The following is a 19,876-nucleotide window of genomic DNA, read 5'->3' as shown; positions in this document are numbered from 1 at the left end:
ATCCTTATTCTCTAATAATATCTTGGTAGCCGCTCAGCACTCCCGGGGAAGTAGGCACAATTGGCCGAACCCCGTTAACAAATTCTCTTGTTTCTTCTCTTCTATTTATTCTATGCACATTATTTGATTGCTTGTGGCCAACGCTGCGCAACGGTCGCTTCCGCTGTACCAACAATAAAAAAACATTGGGACCAAGTAGATAATTACTCTAATATTTTCTCAGGTATGTGCAGTGGATAGTTGTGCACGTGACACCTATCTATAAATCTTTAGTTTCATGTGAATAAGGACGAGAAATTTACTTTTGTAGTGTAGTTTGACTTCAAATTTACGTTATTGGTGTAGATTTTGTGTTTATTATAGAATTAGTATACTTTTTCCTAAATCGGCAACCACATGTACTATTCCTTTATTTTTTTCTCTTGAATCCACCTAAATCGGCAACAATAGTGAAGTTTTATTTTTTTAAGATTTCCTATAGAAATCTTCATTGCCTATTGACGATTTCAACATTTATATATTATATATAAATTGTATACGCTATAGGAGTTTTATGTGTAGGTTTTTCTTTTTAAATTTCCTTTGGAAATCGGCCCTCGTAGTGGCGTTTTGCTAATATTTATATATATATAAATCGTCAATGAAGTTGGCGTTTAACAAGAAGTTTGTTCTACATATATAAATTTCACCCAACCAAGTTCATTGCAATAATAACAGCAACATTATATATGACAATATTAAAATTTTAATACATTAAATCCCAGAAAATCTTAATGTATTAAAATAGTCACATAGACGTCATTAAGATTTTATGGGATTTAATGTATTAAAATTTTAATATTGTCATATATAGTGTTGCTATTATTATTGCAATGAACTTGGTTGGGTGAATTTATATATGTAGAACAAACTTCTTTGCATAGCCGATTTATCTAGGGGTTAAAAATTTATATATGTTAAACGCTAACTTCATTGACGATTTATATATATAAAAATATTAGCAAAACGCCACTACCAGAGCGATTTCCAAAGGAAGTTAAAAAAAAAAACCTACACATAAAACTCCTACACCATACATGATTTATATATAATATATAAATGTTGAAATCGTCAATGATAGTGATGATTTCTATAGGAAATCTTAAAAAAATAAAACTCCACTATTGTTGCCGATTTAGGTGGGTCCAAGAGAAAAAAAAAATAAAGGAATCGTGGTTGCCGATTTAGGAAAAAGTATACTAATTCTGTAATAAACGCAAAATCTACACCAATAACGTAAATTTATAGTCAAACTACACTACAAAAGTAAATTTCCCGAATAAGGACCCTTTTAATTAATGGAGATATTGTACTACAAAAAATAAAAGAAAAATGATATGAGAAAACATTTTTATAATTTTATATATAATGAAATAATATTTTTACCATTAAAAATAAAAGAAAAATCAAATACTTATAAGATCTTTCTTGTTTCGTATAGATTAATTCATTTTTGACAGCGATTTAATGATTAGGGAAGGCTGATGCTTATTTTACATATTAGTGCATGAGCCCGACTGCTGTTAATTTGTAGTTATGATGATATTTGTGTATGGGTTTGGAGGCTGCATGCCATTTTATATAATATAATGATATTTCATATCACTTTTTACTACTTTTATACATCTAATTATTCTAATATAACCACCAATCCTAATTTTTTCGTTAAAACAACAATAAGAAAAAAAAATCAATAGTCATAAAGCAAATACAAAAAAGAATGTGAATAGAAAGTTATATATGAGAATTTCATTACTTTTATTGATACCATACAACAAAACCTATTCATATGAAGCAAACTTAGTACAAGATGATTAATAACAAACTGGGATTGGAACCCCACAAGAGGTAGCCACCTCAGAAGCACGAGCAGGGTCAACATAGTCCTTCATTCTTGGGTCCCTAAGGTAACCACAAAAACATGGCCTTTGGTCCTTCAAGTTTTGGCAACATGTTGTTGATGGTGGAGTTGATGTTGTTATTGCCCACATGCATGGTTTTAACTCCCAAGGGCTACAATTTGCAGCATCAACAACATGAGATACACTCATCATAACCAATGTTACTACCACCACCATTATTGCACAAACACTCACACCAGAAGCACTCACTTTCTTTTTCATCATCCCCACTTGATCTCACCTTTTGTGATTTGTGGCTCAACAAACCACACACAATGTAAGTTTTCTTATTGTGTAGGTTTCACTATGCATTCAAAATAAGCTTGGGTAGCAATTTATAAGAGTTGAAAATAGAAGGGCATTGTTCTTATTTGTACACCATTTCTTGTATTTTATTTACTTCAAATATTAAAACAAGTAAATTACACTTAAACCTATGAGATTTAGTCTAAATATATAAATAATTCATATTTTTTTTTGGCTTTCCTAATTTATATACATACATTACACTAAAAGATAATAATTGTAATTAAGCTAAACTTTAAAGGTATCAATGTAATTAAATAAGCTCAAATATTTTATTATTTTTTTAGTAATGACACTTTAATATATAAATATATTTCTTACATTATTTACAATATTATCATTTGTTTTTTTTATATAAAATATTAATTTTGTATTTTAATTTGATATTAAATTGTCTACCATATCTTTAATAATCTTAAAATAATGATAATAAAATAATAGTCCATGCACTATACTTTTGTTAGCAGAGTATATTAAGATTGACTTTAAGTTTCTTGGTACTTATGAACCACCTTTTATTGTACAAAAATAGATATTCCCTATGACAATGGTCATAGAGTAGAAAAGATACAAATTAATTTAATCTCTTCTAAGATTTCCACGAAATATTATATACTATAAAACCAAGTCCAAATATTAGAGTGAACGTTTCTGCATTATTTTTATTATTAGAGAATTATGCTGATTACAGTTTAGCTTAATTATACTTAACACTACTTTTGTTTAAAAGATTACATTCACTTGTTCTAGTAGATAATCAGAGTAATGTATATATATAAAACTAGAGGTGATCTGTGTAAATGTAAAAAAGAGAAGAGATTTATGTAGTTTAATTAAATATTAGAGGGTGTCAATATAATTTACTGTATTTAAAAAGTTAAAATACTTATTTTAAGTAAGGAAGGACTAATATGAAATAATTTATTTTTAGTGTATAGTGAATGTAAGTTTTTTTATTCTTCATTTAATTATATATTATCATATTATTAAAAATATTAGAGTTTCACAATCACCTCTTCAAAATCCATATATAAGATAAAATAAAATAAATAAATAAAATTACGTAAATACCATATAATTGTTAAAATTGAATCTGTACAAATATATTAATCAATATATCAGAAATTGAGTTGGTTTGGGTTACGAAGAGCCACTGATGATATTCTAACTTATTTACAGAATTTTTAAATGAGTTAATTTTGTGATACCTTTGTCCCTTGGGGATACATTAAAATTCTTATCATTGCTTTTAAAAATAAATATTTTTCTTTAGCAATTCTTGGGATAACGGAAAATTTTATGTTAATATATTACAAAATAGTATAATATTTAATACAATGGATGAATTCGATTATAAAGTGGTATGAATAGCATTCGAAAAGTTAGCACATCCTAATATTAAAATTTTGTGATCTTTTGTCACTTGTTTAGGAGTCTTTGAAAATAAACTTTTCATAGGTAAACAAAATGTATATGGCTTCCCTTGATATGAAATAATTTTATTACTATGAAATTAGATTTGTTTTAATCATTGATTTATGCTCATTAATCCATAATATAATAAGTTTAATATATATGTACAATCAGTGATAGATCTAGGACCCAGAAGTAGGATATACAACATAGGTTAATATTAAAATAATAAATATCGTCAATTAAAAAAGATACATTAATCTCAAAATTACAAAATTTAAATATATTTAATCAAATAAATTACATATTTCATAATTATTCTCTATATGATTTCACATTTTGAAATCATTGAATGATTAGTTCGTTGTCAATATTATTAAACACTTCTTACTAAATATAAGTCACCAGACAATCATCCATACATGCATCTCTCATTAGATTATGCAATATATTTTTTCACAATTTTCATAGTTGAAAAAACTCTTTCTACACTTATATAAAATATAAAATAAGGGGTAATCAATGTGTCTTTAACTTTTGACTAACTTATTTGAAAGATTATTTATTCATTTCAAAGAAGCAAATTCAAAATTGTTATGCATACCAATGATGCAAGTCCCAAGTTGGTTATTAAACATCATCAAATCAGTTGAACAAAAAATCACGTGGATAAAACTTTGTAAATTCAATCAATTTTGCCATATCAAAATTAAAGAAGAAATCGACTAGATTCAAATGAGACATACAAAGAAACAACTGAGTATTTGCCTAAGATGAATAATCATAGTTACTTTTTTTTATCGGCAAAAGAGAATTATATTAAGAAAAGATAATTACAAAAGAAATACAAAAAGAAAGCAAAACAAAGAAAGAGAAGAACCGATCGCACATCGGTAATAAGACAAGAGGTTAGGTTATAAACACGGTCCGATTAAGAAATTTTGTATTGCTTATCTGACCGTTAATCCAAAGCCAAGAATTAACTCTTGCAGCTTCAAAGATCTTCTGAAGAGAAAGACCGACAAAGTTGAAAATAATGTCATTTCTAGAAAGCCATGTAGCCCAAGTTGAAGCTAACCAATGATACTCCAAGGTTCTAAACGATTGTTGTTTGATATCTTACCCATGTGAGTAGTACAATGATTTATGTGATGAGAAGGAAGCCTTGGACTGATGTTCCTTATCAACAATATTATAAAATAATTTAACATAATAATGATTATTTATTCTTCATGAAACATGATTTCTTTTGGGAAGAAATAAATTTGGAGTATATAAAATTATAAGTGGTAAATATTCTTCTCAAAACAATCTAGGGTGTGCAATTTGCACACCCTCAACTACATGTAGCTTCTTCCCTATGTATAGTTAATATAAAGTTTTTTATATGGTTATATCAATACATTATCCATTATGATCATTTTATTGGTTTCATTTAAGAGTCAATGTTAATTAGCATATGAATTATAAATGTTGGATCATCAATATATTAAACTTTGTGGGCGTATATATTAAACTCTGATGTACGATTTCACATATATTTAAGTAAATGTACGTGTTTATCATTACTTCTTGCCCCTATCGACATATGCAAAATTGAGGACAACGTTCATTGTGACATTGAATTGGCCATTGAATTTCACCTATGTTCTAATAAGAGCCATGTCATCACTAATGTGATTTTAAAGGACATGTAGTGCAATTAAAAATTAATTGTCATACATCATGTTTGCCATATATTATTTTAAAATATGGCGTATGTTTTCTTTGGGTTAAATAACTGTTGGTGTATTGCCAAGAGGCAATCAAACTTCACACCAATGTAATTGCAGTGTCGATAAGCATAATGTATTTATTTAAATGGAAAGACATGATATAAGATCTAATCAAGTGGAACCATATGTTACACGCCAATGGTTTCCAGGGATATCGAACGAGTGATAATATTGCACACGATGGTTATCGCAGTAAGGTTATATTCATAACACAAACCTTCCTATCATACAAAGTTTAGTAGAACAAGTGATATTATATCCATAAATTCCATTAAACAACCTTTATAGTTCATATTATTTGGTTAGCAATAATATGTTGGTAAATACAATTGTTGTTTACCTAGCTCACAATAATTTTGAATAATACGAGATAATCTTCATTGGCTGAGTCACGACTAGATCGCTCTCTTTAAGAAGTTTCGTGGTACTGCTAAAATTGTGCAAGCAGACTATCAACCACGTCGTCCCTATGATAAAATAGTCCAGTTCTCTGTTTACAATTTCTTACTGCACTGTAAGAATCATTCTCGAATATACCCACAATATTGACTACCAGTGTCAGTTCTCGAAATCCTATGGTATGACTACCCGTGTCAATTCTTTACCCACAATACTGACTACTGGTGTCAGTTCCTGAAATCTAACTTTGACTGCGTGTGCCAATTCTTAAGTGCCACGGAAAGAAATGGGGATAAGATTGCCGGAAATGCGTCGACGAAGTATTAGGGGGAGAAAGAAAAGTTGAGAGGAAACGCCTTCAACTTGAGGTGCGAGTTCTCATGAGGGAAGAGGCCTCTATTTATAGCCTGAGGCTTCCAACGGATCCCCCATCTGACGGTGCAACAATTCTAACGGTCAGATCATCCTACAGCCAGGAAGAGATCTCACGCAGATCTGACTCCCACCGACCGAGATCTTCTCCTTTGACCGGATTTCTCTCACACTGATCTCCTTCACTCTCCAACCGTGTTGACTTCGTCAAACACGTGTGGAATGCGTGTGTTGACTTGGTCAACACGTGATCCAAGCCCATGTAGCCCAAAAAATTAAAAAAATAAATAAATGTTTATTTAAAAAGAATGTTGGGCCCAAGCTCAAGCCCAACACGAACCGAGCCGAGCCGGATGGTGGCGGAGGGGGTGGTGCGCGCGCATGTATGTGTGGATGGGTTTTGTTTGTGTGATTCTTCACCCACCCACAAAACCCATTGTACCCCTTGGGGCACACCCCAATGATGAAACTTAAGGCTTATAAAACCTTCAAACTTTCCCCCTCCAAGCAATTTGAGACTAGTGAATTTTGTCATTTTACTAACTTGAAAGTCACCATAAATGACCTCATTAATGTGCATTAGAACCACTTCAAAAACTCATCATTTTTAACAAATTCCAACAATCCCCTACTTCAAATTAAAAAACGATTTTCGGGAATTTTTGTGGTTTCAATAAGATTGTGCATAAACAAATGTGTCATACGACTTAAACCTTTGCATAGTGAATAAGATCTATATTTTACTAGAGTGACTCGTAGTCTTGAACTCTATCTCTGACATCAAACCATACTCAACCTTTTCAAAGGTTACAATTTTAAAAGCCTATGCGTTAAAGGCCATGCACGTCTATCTCAGTATAGTGAACGCTCTAGAAATTTATGCCCCAAAATTTCATAGGAAGCGGCCCACACTTCCACATTCACATAGGCGAGTCTTTCAAGAGTACTCCTGTAGCCTAGGTACTCCACTCTAATTGGAGTATAGATCTCATTAAGAGTTTAACTTATCCTTACATGTGCTACAAGAATCATGCATTTCATAAGTTTATTGCATGTTCATTCTCATATCACTTCACAACTTGTTATTACCCATTGAACCTATTTCTTGGGATCTTCAGTCAGTTAGGTCAGGTTGCCATCATGGGTGATCCTCGTTCTAAGGGCAATAATCCCATACTCTTAGAAGTATTATATACTTTCTCTCTAGCTAGTCCTTTCGTCAATGGATCTACTAAGTTATCTCAGTGTGTACATGATGCACTCTAATAGCTCCTGTAGAGAGTAACTCTCTAATGGTGTTGTGCTTACGACAAATTTGTCATTTCTTACCGTTATAAAAGCAGTTCTCATTTTTTCAATAGTCGCGGTACTATCATAATAGATCAACACAACTAGAATCGGTTTTTAGCATAGGGGAATCTCTACAAGCAAGCTTCTCAGCCAACTTGCTTCTTCACTAGCTGTTGCTAGTGCTATCATCTCAGCTTCCATAGTGGATTGAGCCAAAATAGTCTGTTTCTTTGACTTCCAACAAACTGCTTTGCTAAATATATAGCCACTGGTTGCTTTGGAATCATCTAAAAGAGTGTTCCAATCAACATCACTGAATCCTTCTAGGACATCTGAAAACCTTCGGTAATGTAATCCAAGGTTCATTGTTTTTTTAAGGTATCTCATTACCCTTTCTATAGCATGCCAATGTTCCACACTAGGTCTACTAGTAAACCTGCATAATAATCCCTCAACATACGCAATGTCGGGTCTAGTGCAATCAGTGGCATACCGATGGCTGCCAATGATGCTAGCATACTCAACTTCTCTTAAACCTTCACCAGTGTTCTTAAAAAGTTTTACACTTGGATCATATGGTGTGCTAGCAGGTTTACAGTCAAAGTATTTATATTTCTTTAGGATCTTTTCCACATAGTGAGATTGATCCAAAGAAATTTCTTCTTTTGTCCTAGTAATTTTTATACCAAAGATTACACTTGCCTCTCCAAGGTCTTTCATATCGAAGTTGTTACTCAACAATGATTTCACATTATTCACACCTTGAATGTTGGAACCAAATATGAGTAGGTCGTCTACATAGACACATATGATAGTGTAAATGTCATTTTGTGAATTGTAATAAATGCATTTGTCACTTTCATTCACCTTAAACTCATTGGAGACCATTAAATTGTTAAACTTTTCATGCCACTGTTTAGGTGCTTGCTTAAGACCATGCATCGACTTATCTAACTTGCAGACCTTATTTTCTTGCCCATGTATTACAAAACCTTCAGGTTGTTCCATATAGATTTCTTCTTCCAAATCACCATTTAAAAAGGCAGTCTTAACGTCCATTTGATGTACTAAAAAATTATGTATCGCAACAATCAATATTAGTACTCTAATAGATGTTATTCTAGTAACAGGTGCAAATGTGTCGAAGAAATCTGCATTTTCTCTTTGCCTGAAACCCATAGCTACAAGGCGAGCCTTGTATTTATCCACTGTGCTATCAGGTTTCAGTTTCTTTTTCAATATCCACTTACAACCAATAGATTTGCAACCAGGAGGCAATTCAGCTAAATGCCAGGTGTTGTTAGACTCTAGAGAATCCATCTAATCATTTATGGCTTCTTGCAACAAATCAACATCCAAAGAAGTCAAAGCTTCTTGGAGTGTTGATGGATCATCTTCTAATGTATAAACCATATAATCAGGTCCATACTCTCTATTAGTCATTGCTCTCTTACTTCTTCCAGGTTGTATTTCTAATCCTTCGTTATTATCATTATTGCTAATCACATGTATGTGACAAGTTATTGTGCCCCCACTATTCCTCAATTTAAAAGGGAATTTCATTTCATTGAAGTCAGCATCGTTAGACTCAATGATCACTTTTGCATTAAGGTCATAAAACTTGTACGCTTTGTTGTTTACAACAGACCCAATGAGTACACATTTATAGGCTCTACTTACGAGTTTAACTCTCTTAGGATCTGGTATCCGGACATAAGCCAAACAACCCCAAGTTCTCAAATAAGACAAGTTTGGTTGTCTATTCTTAATAATTTCATATGGGGAAATTTTGTTTTTACTCTTGGGGACTCTATTTAGCACATAACATACAGTTAATAAAATTTCACTCCACCAAGAGGGTGCTGCACCAGAACTTAACATAATAGCTACAACTAATTCAGTTAAAGTTCTATTCTTTCTTTCAGCTTTACCATTAATTTCAGGTGAATATGGTGCAATTGTTTCATGAATAATGCCATTTAGTTTATAAAAATCATTAAACATGTTAGAGTCATACTCAGTGCCTCTATCGTTTATGAGTTTTTTTATTTTCTTGTTGAGTTGATTTTCAATTTCAGTTACATATAACTTAAAACATGTCAAGTGCTTCACTTTTATTTTTCATAAGGTATACATAGGTAAAATCAGAACAATCATCAATAAAAGTGATAAAATAACGTTTACCATTTCTAGTTAATGTTCCATCTAATTCACATATATCTGAGTATATTAAATCTAAAGGCTCAAATATATGAGCTTCTATCGCTTATGAGTTTCTTTATTTTCTTGTTGAGTTGATTTTCAATTTCAGTTACATATAACTTAAAACATGTCAAGTGCTTCACTTTTATTTTTCATAAGTTATACATATGTAAAATCAGAACAATCATCAATAAAAGTGATAAAATAACGTTTACCATTTCTAGTTAACGTTCCATCTAATTCACATATATCTGAGTGTATTAAATCTAAAGGCCCAAATTCTCCCATAACTGATTTATGTGGTTATTTTTGAAATTTTTGCTTTACTGCATGATTCACAAATTTTAAAATCATTTTTAGATAACTTTGGAATTAAACCTAAGCTGCTCAAATTTGAAATTGCACGATTTATTAATATGACATAGTCTAGAATGACAAATATTAAAATCACACAACATGTAAACATAATAAAAAAATTTATTAATAGAAACATCAACATTTAATTTAAACATGCCATCAGTGGCGTGTCCTCTCCCAACAAATACCCCATTCCTAGTAAGAGTATACAAGTTTGCTCCTATGGTATGGGTAAAACCAGCCTTATTAAGAAGAAAACCAGAAACTAGTTTCTTCCTCATCTCTGGAGTATACATCACATCTTTTAGAATCAGAGTCTTCCCAGATGTAAACTTTAGCTCCACATCACCAGTTCTAGCAACATTAGTAGTGTAGGAGTCACCCAACAACACCTTCTTATCATTAGCATCCGTGTATGCTTTGAACATAGCACAGTCATAGCAGACATGGCGGGATGTGCCAATATCTACCCACCACCCATCAGTTCCTCCAACCATAGTGACCTCAGATAATAAAGCCACAAATGGTTCATCAACCATGGTGGCCTTTGGAGGAGGATCCACATTATTTCTGCACTTGCGTGCCATATGACCTGGCTTCCCACATTTGAAGCAGATGAATAGGTTGTCAGAGTCATTCTTAGCGGGTGGCTTAGCATATTGGACCTTTTGGGGGTTACAATTCTTGTTCCGACTGATGTTCTTAGTCTTATTCCCACTACGGTTCTGATTCTTGAAGTTAGTGCTTGAAGGCTTCAGAAGCACACCTGAGAATTTCTTCTTAGTGCTATTGTTGGAGACAATCAACACCTCATCTTTTTTATCTTACATACGAGCCTCTTCTTCAATACGAAGACGAGTGATCAAAGATTCCAGAGAGATTTCTTTGGTCTTATGCCTCATAAGGTTTTTGAAGCCCTTCCAACTAGGACGCAACTTGTCAATTATGACAGCCACGTGAAATTGCTCATCTAGGGGCATAACCTTAGAAATGATCTCATGAGCAATTTTCTGAATCTCGTGGGACTGAGACTCTACTGATTTATCACCAGTCATCTGATACTTGAGGTAGCGGCTAACAACATATTTCTTAGTCCTAAATTCCTCATTATCATATTTTTCTCAAGTGCATATCAAATTAATTTGGCAGACTTGTATGAGTTGTAGTAATCATAAAGATCATCAAACAACCTATTCAGAATGAAGTTCTTACATAAGTAATCACTTTCGTTCTAGAGAGCTATTTCAATAGCTAGTTTATCATTTTCCTCTTTTTCAGCCTCATCCGACACCACTGGGATGTCGGTTTTCAGAACGTGGGCAACCTTTCTCATAGTGAGGAAAAATTTCATCTTATGTTGCCAATGTTTGAAATTTGTCATGTCAAACTGAAATGGCTTGTTCAGGTCATAGTTGTTCGGTCCAATAATATTATCTACGAATGTCATTGCAGTCGATACGTCTTAAATATTTTGTTTGCGTAGCTCGCAACAATTTTGAATAACACGAGATAATCTTTACTAGGTGAGTCACGACTAGGTCGCTCTCTTTAAGACGTTTCGCGGTACTGCTAAAATTGTGCAAGCAGACTATCAACCACGCCGTACCCATGATAAAACTACTCAGTTCTGTGTTTATACGATTTCTTACTACACTATAGGAATCATTCTCGAATATACCCACAATACTAACTACCAATGTGAGTTCTTGAAATCCCACGATATAGCTACCCGTGCCAATTCTTTACCCACAATACTGACTACTAGTGTTAGTTCTCGAAATCCCACTTTGGCTGCGTGTGCTAATTCTTAAGTGCCGTAGAAAGAAAGGGGGAGAAGGTTGTCGGGAATGCGTCGGTGGAGTATTAGGGGGAGAACTAAAAGTTGAGAGGAAACGCCTTCAACTTGAGGTACGAGTTCTAATGAGGGGAGAATGCTTCTATTTATAGCTTGAGGCCTCTAACGAATCCTCCACCCGACGGTGCAAGAATTCTAACGGTCAGATCATCCTATGGCCAGGAAGAGATCTCACGCGAATCTGCCTCCAAACTAACCGAGATCTTCTCCTTTGTCCGGGTTTCTCTCAAACAGATGTCCTTCACTCTCCAATCGTGTTGACTTAGTGAACACATGACCCAAACCCATATAGCCCAATAAATAAATAAATGTTTATTTAAAAATAATGTTGGGCCGAGCCGGCCGGCCAGACGGCGGTGGAGGAGGAGGTGGTGGTGCGCGCACGCGTGTGGACGGGTTTTGTTAGTATGAGTCCTCACACCCTCCCCCACAAAACTCATTGTACCCCTTGAGGCACACCCCAATGATGAAACTTAAGGCTTATAAAGCCTTCAAACTTCCCTAATCCAAGCAAACTCAAAAGTCACCATAAATGACCTCATTAATGTGCATTAAAAACACTTCAAAAACTCATCATTTTTTTAACAAATTCAAACAATCCCCATTTGAAATTAAAAAACGATTTATAGGGATTTCTATGGTCTCAATAAGATTGTAGATAAACAAAGTGTCATATGACTTGAACCTTTGCATAGTGAATAAGATCTAGATTTTACTAGAGTGACTCATAGTCTTGAACTCTATCTCTAGCATCAAACTATATACAACCTTTTCAAAGGTGTATTTTGTTAAGTTCGTGGGTTAAAGGTCATGCACGTCTATCCTAGTATAGTGAATGCTCTAGAAATTTATACCCTAAAATTTCATAGGAAGTGGCCCCCACTTCCCCATTCACATAGGTGAGTCTATCAAGAGTAATCTTGTAGCCTAGGTACTCCACTGCAATTGGAGTATAGATCTCATTAAGATTTTAACTTATCCTTATATTTGCTGCAGGAATCATACTTCTCGTAATTCTATAGCATGTTTCTTCTCATATCACTTCACACCTTGTTATTACCCATTGAACCTATTTCTTGGGATCTCTAGTCAGTTAGGTCGGGTTACCATCATGAGTGATCCTTGTTCTAAGGGTAATAGTCCCATACTCTTAGAAGTATTATAGACTTTCTCTCTAGCTAGTCCTTTCGTCAAAGGATTTTCTGAGTTATTCTTAGTGTATACATGATCCACTCTAACAGCTCATGAAAGTAACTCTCTAATGATGTTGTGATTACAACATATTTTTCGTTTCTTACCGTTATAAAAGCAGTTATCAATTTTTGTAATAGCCGCGATACATCAAAATGGTTTAACACGGTTGGTATCAGTTTTCCCCATATAGGAATCTCTGCAAGCAAGATTTTCAGCCAACTTTCTTCTTCACTAGCTGTTGCTAGTGCTATAATCTCAACTTCCATAATTGATTGAGCTAAACATAGTTTTATTTTTGTTAGACTCTAGATAGTCCATCTCATAATTTATGGTTTCTTGCCACAAATCAACATCCAAAGAAGCCAAAACTTCTTGGAAAGTGGATGGATTCTCCTCCAATATATAGAGAATATAATCAGATTTGTACTCTCTAGCAATTGTTGCTCTTTTACTTCTTCTAGGTTATATTTCAAACATTTCATTTTTATATCATTATCTATAATCACATGTATGTGATTAGTTGATATGCCTCCACTATTCCTCAATTTAAAGAGACTTTCTTTTTCATTGAAATCAAATCGTTTAGACTCAATGATCACTTTTACGTTAAGGTGATAAGACATGTACGCCTTGTTGTTTACAACATACCCAACGAATACACATTCTTAGGCTCTGTGAGTTTAACTCTTTAGGGGATACCATCAGAAATGATTTCACGAGCAATTTTATATGTCTCAATGGAATAAGACTCTACTGATTTATCACCAGTCATATGATACATGAGATAACGACTAACACCATATTTTTTAGTCTCATCTTCTTCAGTACCATATTTCTTTTCAAGTGCATACCAAATTAATTTGGCAGACTTGTATGGACTATAGTAACCATAAAGATTACCAAACAACCCATTCAGAATGAAATTCGTACACAAGAAATTATTTTTATTCGAGATAGCTATTTTAAAAGCTAGTTTATCCTTTTTCTTTTTTTCAGCTTTTTCCGACAACACTGGAATATCGGTTTTCAGAAAGTAAGCAATTTTTCTCACAGTGAAGAAAATTTTCATCTTATGTTGCCACCTTTTGAAATTTGTCCTATCAAACCGAAATGGTTTGTTGAGGTTAAAGCTGTTTGGTCTAGTAATATTATCTACGATTGTCATTGCAGTAGAAACGTCTTAAAATTGTTATCGTAACTTGCAAAAATTATAAATGACACAAAATAATACTTACTAGCTTAGTCACGATCAGGTCGCTCTCTTTAAGACGTTTCATGACACTGCCCAAAATATGCAAGCAGACTACCAACCACACCGTCCACAAGATAAAACAACCAAGATCTCTATTATCGAATTCTTACTGCAATATAAGAACCAATGTCAAATACACCCACCACAAATGGGTACCAATGTCAATTCTCAAAATTCCAACAATATGACTACCCATCCCAATTCTTTTCCCACAATATTGACTACTAGTGTCAGTTCTTGAAATGCCCACAATATGGTTACTCGTGCCAATTATTTTCCCTCAATACTGGCTATCAGTGTGAGTTCTCGAAATGACCACAATATGACTACATGTGCCAATTCTTTTTCGTCAATATTAACTACCCGTGTCAGTTCTCGAAATGCCCATAATATGACTACTTGTGCCAATTCTTTTCCCTCAATACTGACTACCAATGTTAGTTCTCGAAATGTCCATAATATGACTACCTGTGCCAAATTTTTCTCTCAATACTGACTAGTAGTGTCAGTTCTCGAAATTCCCACAATTTGGTTGTCTGTGCTAATTCTTAGTACCACAGAAAGAAAGTGTGAGAAGTTTGCCGGAAATGCGTCGGCAGAAAATATGAAGGAGAAAGAAAAAGTGAAATGAAAGCACATTCAACTTGGGGCGAGTTATAATGACGGAAGAATACCTATATTTATAACATCATTTTTTCCAAGTTCTTCATCTGTACAATGTGGGACTTCGGAATTGTTTTTTTCAAAATTTTTCTATATGAGACTTTAGAGTTTTTTAAATTTCATATTCAAAAGTTGTCACTATTAACTTTCAACAAACCAAGTTTCAACACTTTTCCTTTCCCTTCCTCCCTTCTTAACTCTTAGATCCCTCTCCTACCCTTTCACTCATAACTTCCATTCAAAACCTATGAAACGAATCCAATTCTTTGTCACATATAAATGACTTCATTTGATGGGAGGGGGTGTTCTTTGTTAAGTGCAGGTCTAGAGCGTTCTGCACAGCTGTTTTTGAGTATTTGCTACAATACATGTGCTAAATGAAATTGTAAAAGGGGCATGTGGTTGTATTTCCATTTATTATGCAGTTGGGATGTGGATTTTGTGCACCGAAAGTATTGCATTTGTGTTTAAACCCCCTTTTGATTGGTCAGAGCATATCTACATTGATAACAAAAATTATACGCAAAAGTTATATTAGGTACATCTTTTCCTTTATGTTCATATTTATTAAAGTGTTTGTTTTTAGTGTTAACGTTGATACAAATATAGATAACAACATTATTTAAAAGAGCTTTATCTCCTTTAAATATTATAAAAATTCAATGCGAAATCAATATAAGATGAATTGTTGAATAATTATTTGGTTATACATATGATGAGATATATTTTTGTATGGTAGTGAAAATAGACAACTGCCATTCACATAATTATTAAGAGAAATGTGAAGGTAGAATAAGAATTTTTTATACTTGATCTTAGCCAAAATATTGAGAAAGATAAGAATTTTTTACACTATTAATATATAGTTTAATATTCATTTTTAATTATTATTAGCTCTTAAATAAAAGTAATATAAAAAATGGTAAATAATGCACATATGTATATAAATCTTCATGATGCATAGATATTACACTAGATAATTAATATATTCCTTTATAATAAGGTTCTAATTTAATAATATATTATAGCTTAAAATTTATGATACATCATTATGCTTGTTTGCTATCTAATCAACTGTGCACAATACCTGTGAGAGTGTGTAATCGGACAAATTACTCATTAAATATTAATTACAATATCATATTTATAATACCACATATACTCGTCAACCAATAAACAATATGCAAGTCATATGTAAATGTATCACATCACAAATACTCATTAAGTGCTGCTTCATTCTTGTGCAACCACTTTTTCCTATAATTAAATATTAATCTTCGCTTCTACATAAACCTTATTTGTATCCTAAAGGAGACAATCACTAATGTATATTTGGTTGAAAGTATGATTGTGGTTAGCAATTATAGTTATTGCAGTTTAATAAATATTAATTTTGTAATTAATAAATATTTTTTAATTCCATGCAGTTCAATGCAATTAAATGTGGTTGCAATGCATATAATGTGATTACATCATTCTAATTTAATGTCTCCCTATAATACTGATATGATGCAATCATGATGGTGACCATAAAGTCACCTCATATAATAAGATGCACAATTTCAAACAATGGAAATAATAATACAACATAAAGTTACTTATACAAAGGAAAAGGAACCATATTCATATATGATTATTATATAAGAGAAGACAAAGCACATCAAGATTATCTTTTACAGCTTCTAGTACAAGTAATTAATTTAATATACATTTTGGAATACAATTTAAACCCTTCCAGGGGATTTTGGATCATGATCTCTATTTGCCCCTGTCCCTTCATAGTCCTGAATTTCCAAAACAATCCTCCTCTCTGTTAATCCTTCATCCATATCAACCAGCTTCTCCTCAACATTTCCAAACTTCACCACATTCTCCAACTGAAAAATAAATATTAAATAAGTGCAAAACCAAAAGTCAAAACAGAGAAACACAACCATTGATCATAAAGAAATGCTATTTCTTGCCAATTAGGTGATTGTGTGATTTTCTTTTGGCTAGTCAAATAGAGAGTTATAATTATGTTTGTTAAAGATCACATGTTTATCTCACATCAGTAAATGTACATGTGACAAATAAGAAAGTGGTGGTGCAAAAGTTTTAAATTCAAATTACTTAGAATGTATAAATGAAGCAAGCAATGTGTGCATAGTATGTATGAATAATAACACCATGTAATATCTTTTTCCTAAAAAGCATCCTCGTGTAATATATTTACATTGCCAATATAAAAATTTATACATATATTGCCCACCATTCATTTGTATTACTTTTTTTGAATTATCAATGATAATAAAATATTAATGATGATAATACATTGTATAAAACACATACTACATACATTTCTTCCTCATAAAAAAAAGTTGTTTTGGGGGGTGCATTTCTCATAAAAAGGTTGAATCAAATAGCGAACACATTCAATATTTAGAAACTATATAAACTATTCAGACATGTTTATGTGATTATGGTAAACTTCTATTTCTATTCCATTATTACTAAAAAACAGGGCCTATTAGAACTATAATAAGTGAGTGAGGATCTCTCTGGAATTTTTCACTTATTTTTAATGATAAAAGTGTGATTTCATTATAATCAAAAGGAAATATGTGTAATTGAAAGTTGCAATTTTCTTTACTTTTTGAAGCACTTAACTCATAATAGGTTGTTGATTTTCAGTAAATTTATTGTCTTTTTTCCTAATATGCCCTTTATCTCTCTGTAATCATTAATTACTTTCCACTAAAGAGGAATAAACTTGGAAAATCACAAATAATGCTTTCTTGTTAGATATCAATGGGAACAATTTATTTAAAATTGGATTGATAAATAGGAATAGGGTAATTAGGACAATTTGTAGGGTTAATAGTTATTTAGAGTTAGGGTTCAACTAATATTAGTCGGAGTTAGAAAAGAGTTATACATGATTTATTTAGTAGATTAGATATATAAAATAAGATATTTTGTCTTGTATCTTATTGTGGTCTAAAGCTTGGTGAGCCATTAAGACCGTATAAAGTTATACTATTGACGTATCCCATCCTATGATTTTCATCTCATGGAGAGCACAATTAGATACGAGTGAGATATAATAGTATAGAATAGATCAAATTCTAGACATGATAAAAGTTTACCTTTCTCGTCATATCTTATTATGTTCTTAACCTACTCAGGCCACCAATATATATATATATATATACAATGTAATATAATATAATATAATATGTATTAAAATTTCAAAAAAGTTGAATTTTACTTCCTTTCTATATAAAATATTAATAATTATCATCCTAGCTAAGGAGTTTGAACTGAAAAAATATAGTTGACGTTGAACTTGCCTAAAGTCTTCCTTTGTAATTAAATGAAAAGTAAAGCTTTTTGAGTTTTCCATTTGTTAATTTTTTTACTTTTCATATAGTTGTTATTTTTAAATTCTTAACAAGTTGTTTAAAAAAAGTACAGTCAATTTTGTACATCATATACAACTCCGTCATATAACATTGACCAGTTCAGAATAATATGGTTGCATGAATAGTAATATTGTCATGGGAGTAGATGAAACTCCAAAACAGTAAATAAAGGGTATAGTAGGTACCAACAAGAAGTTGGTTTAGTAGTGTACGGTTCATTAGATCCCCTAAAAAGACCAAAAGACTAGTTTATTACCGGCAAAGAAATATCATTAGTAGTATAAAGGAATAGTACGTATGACTCAGCTTTTACTATTTTCCTGGTATCTTGATTATCAAAAAGAACTCACGAATTGAAATTAGATTCTGAAATTAAAACTTTTATTCATAAGTTCCACTTTCCAAGCTGTGACATGAACATTTTTGCAGACTGAGAAAGAGAAAATAAGAGCACCAACCTTAGCAAAAGAAGGCAGAATTTTTGTATCTTCTTCTCCGTTCAAATTCTGTGTTCCTGACATGTAAAACCAATCCAATTATTCATCATATTTCACTCCGAAAATGATAAAAATAATGAAACAAATAAAACTTCAAAAATAAAAGGCTTACGGGTTGCAGGAATTGCATAAGAAGATAGAACATATGATGAAAAACACAGAAAGATCAAAACTAGTAGCAGACTTAAGAGTTTTCTATGCATCTTGAATTAGATGATGATGAAGAAGAATAAAAGTTGGGTGACAAGGATGAGCACTTAGCAAAAAATGGGAATGGAAGAAGTAGCAAGAATAATGTTATGGTGGTTGAATATGTGCACTATAAAGAGACTTAAATATAGACAAAATACGGTAATGCATAAGACAAAAAAGTCAATTACTTAATTTATTTATATATGCTATGCAAAGTGACCTAACTTGTTCCATTGGTGGTTCATAATCCACACAAGCACTTCTGAAAATATTATTATTATATGAGCGGATTCTAACTCTTAAGGCATGTCAAATATATAATTAAAATAAATTATTAATTACAATTTCTCATAATATTAAAATAGTTTAATAAATTTTAAAATAGATTTAACTATGTTAACAACCTTCTATTTTTTTGGGTACATGTTAACCACTTTCTATAGTTCAACACATTACAATATTTGAAATTAATTTATGTTAAATAAAATTTTCTAACTTTTTTTGGTAAATTTCTTATAAATTTTTACTGAGTATTAAAATGTTTATTTAATGTATCATATTTAAAATATATTTCCATATAAGCCTATTGCATAAAAATACTTTGAAGTTGGTTTTTTGGAGGATAAAAGAAGAAAGAGAAAATTTGGAACTCACAAAATACACTTATAGTATAGCTCTTAACTATTCTCTTTCTTTTCTTCTATAAAATTCAACTTTCAAACATATCCTAAAGTTCTGACAATATTGTGGTGATCGCCACAAATG

General features: G+C 32.1%; 1 protein-coding gene across 1 annotated transcript; it reads right to left on the bottom strand.

Annotated features, from left to right (window-relative positions):
• Window positions 1–16,638: 16,638 nt before the first annotated feature.
• LOC109340016 lies at window positions 16,639–19,250 on the bottom strand. The gene is made up of 3 exons (XM_019577574.1): window positions 19,032–19,250; window positions 18,881–18,936; window positions 16,639–16,895 (listed from the first exon to the last, which is right to left on the bottom strand). The coding sequence occupies exons 1-3, from the start codon at window positions 19,120–19,122 to the stop codon at window positions 16,743–16,745; spliced, it is 300 nt and encodes a 99-aa protein (XP_019433119.1). The 5' UTR covers window positions 19,123–19,250; the 3' UTR covers window positions 16,639–16,742.
• Window positions 19,251–19,876: the final 626 nt, after the last annotated feature.

This window comes from Lupinus angustifolius, unplaced genomic scaffold (genome assembly GCF_001865875.1).
Source record: "Lupinus angustifolius cultivar Tanjil unplaced genomic scaffold, LupAngTanjil_v1.0 Scaffold_126_3, whole genome shotgun sequence".
NCBI lineage: Eukaryota > Viridiplantae > Streptophyta > Magnoliopsida > Fabales > Fabaceae > Lupinus > Lupinus angustifolius.
Note: the sequence above shows the minus strand (reverse complement) of the source record. Positions and strands in the feature narration are given on the sequence as shown.

Excerpts from the sequence above, each read along its gene's own strand:
- LOC109340016 (XM_019577574.1), bottom strand. The coding sequence starts at position 19,122 with ATGCATAGAAAACTCTTAAGTCTGCTACTAGTTTTGATCTTTCTGTGT. Across the intron at positions 18,937-19,031 it reads TTATGCAATTCCTGCAACCC|GAACACAGAATTTGAACGGA; the intron begins GTAAGCCTTTTA and ends TTTACATGTCAG. Across the intron at positions 16,896-18,880 it reads TTCTGCCTTCTTTTGCTAAG|TTGGAGAATGTGGTGAAGTT; the intron begins GTTGGTGCTCTT and ends TTTATTTTTCAG.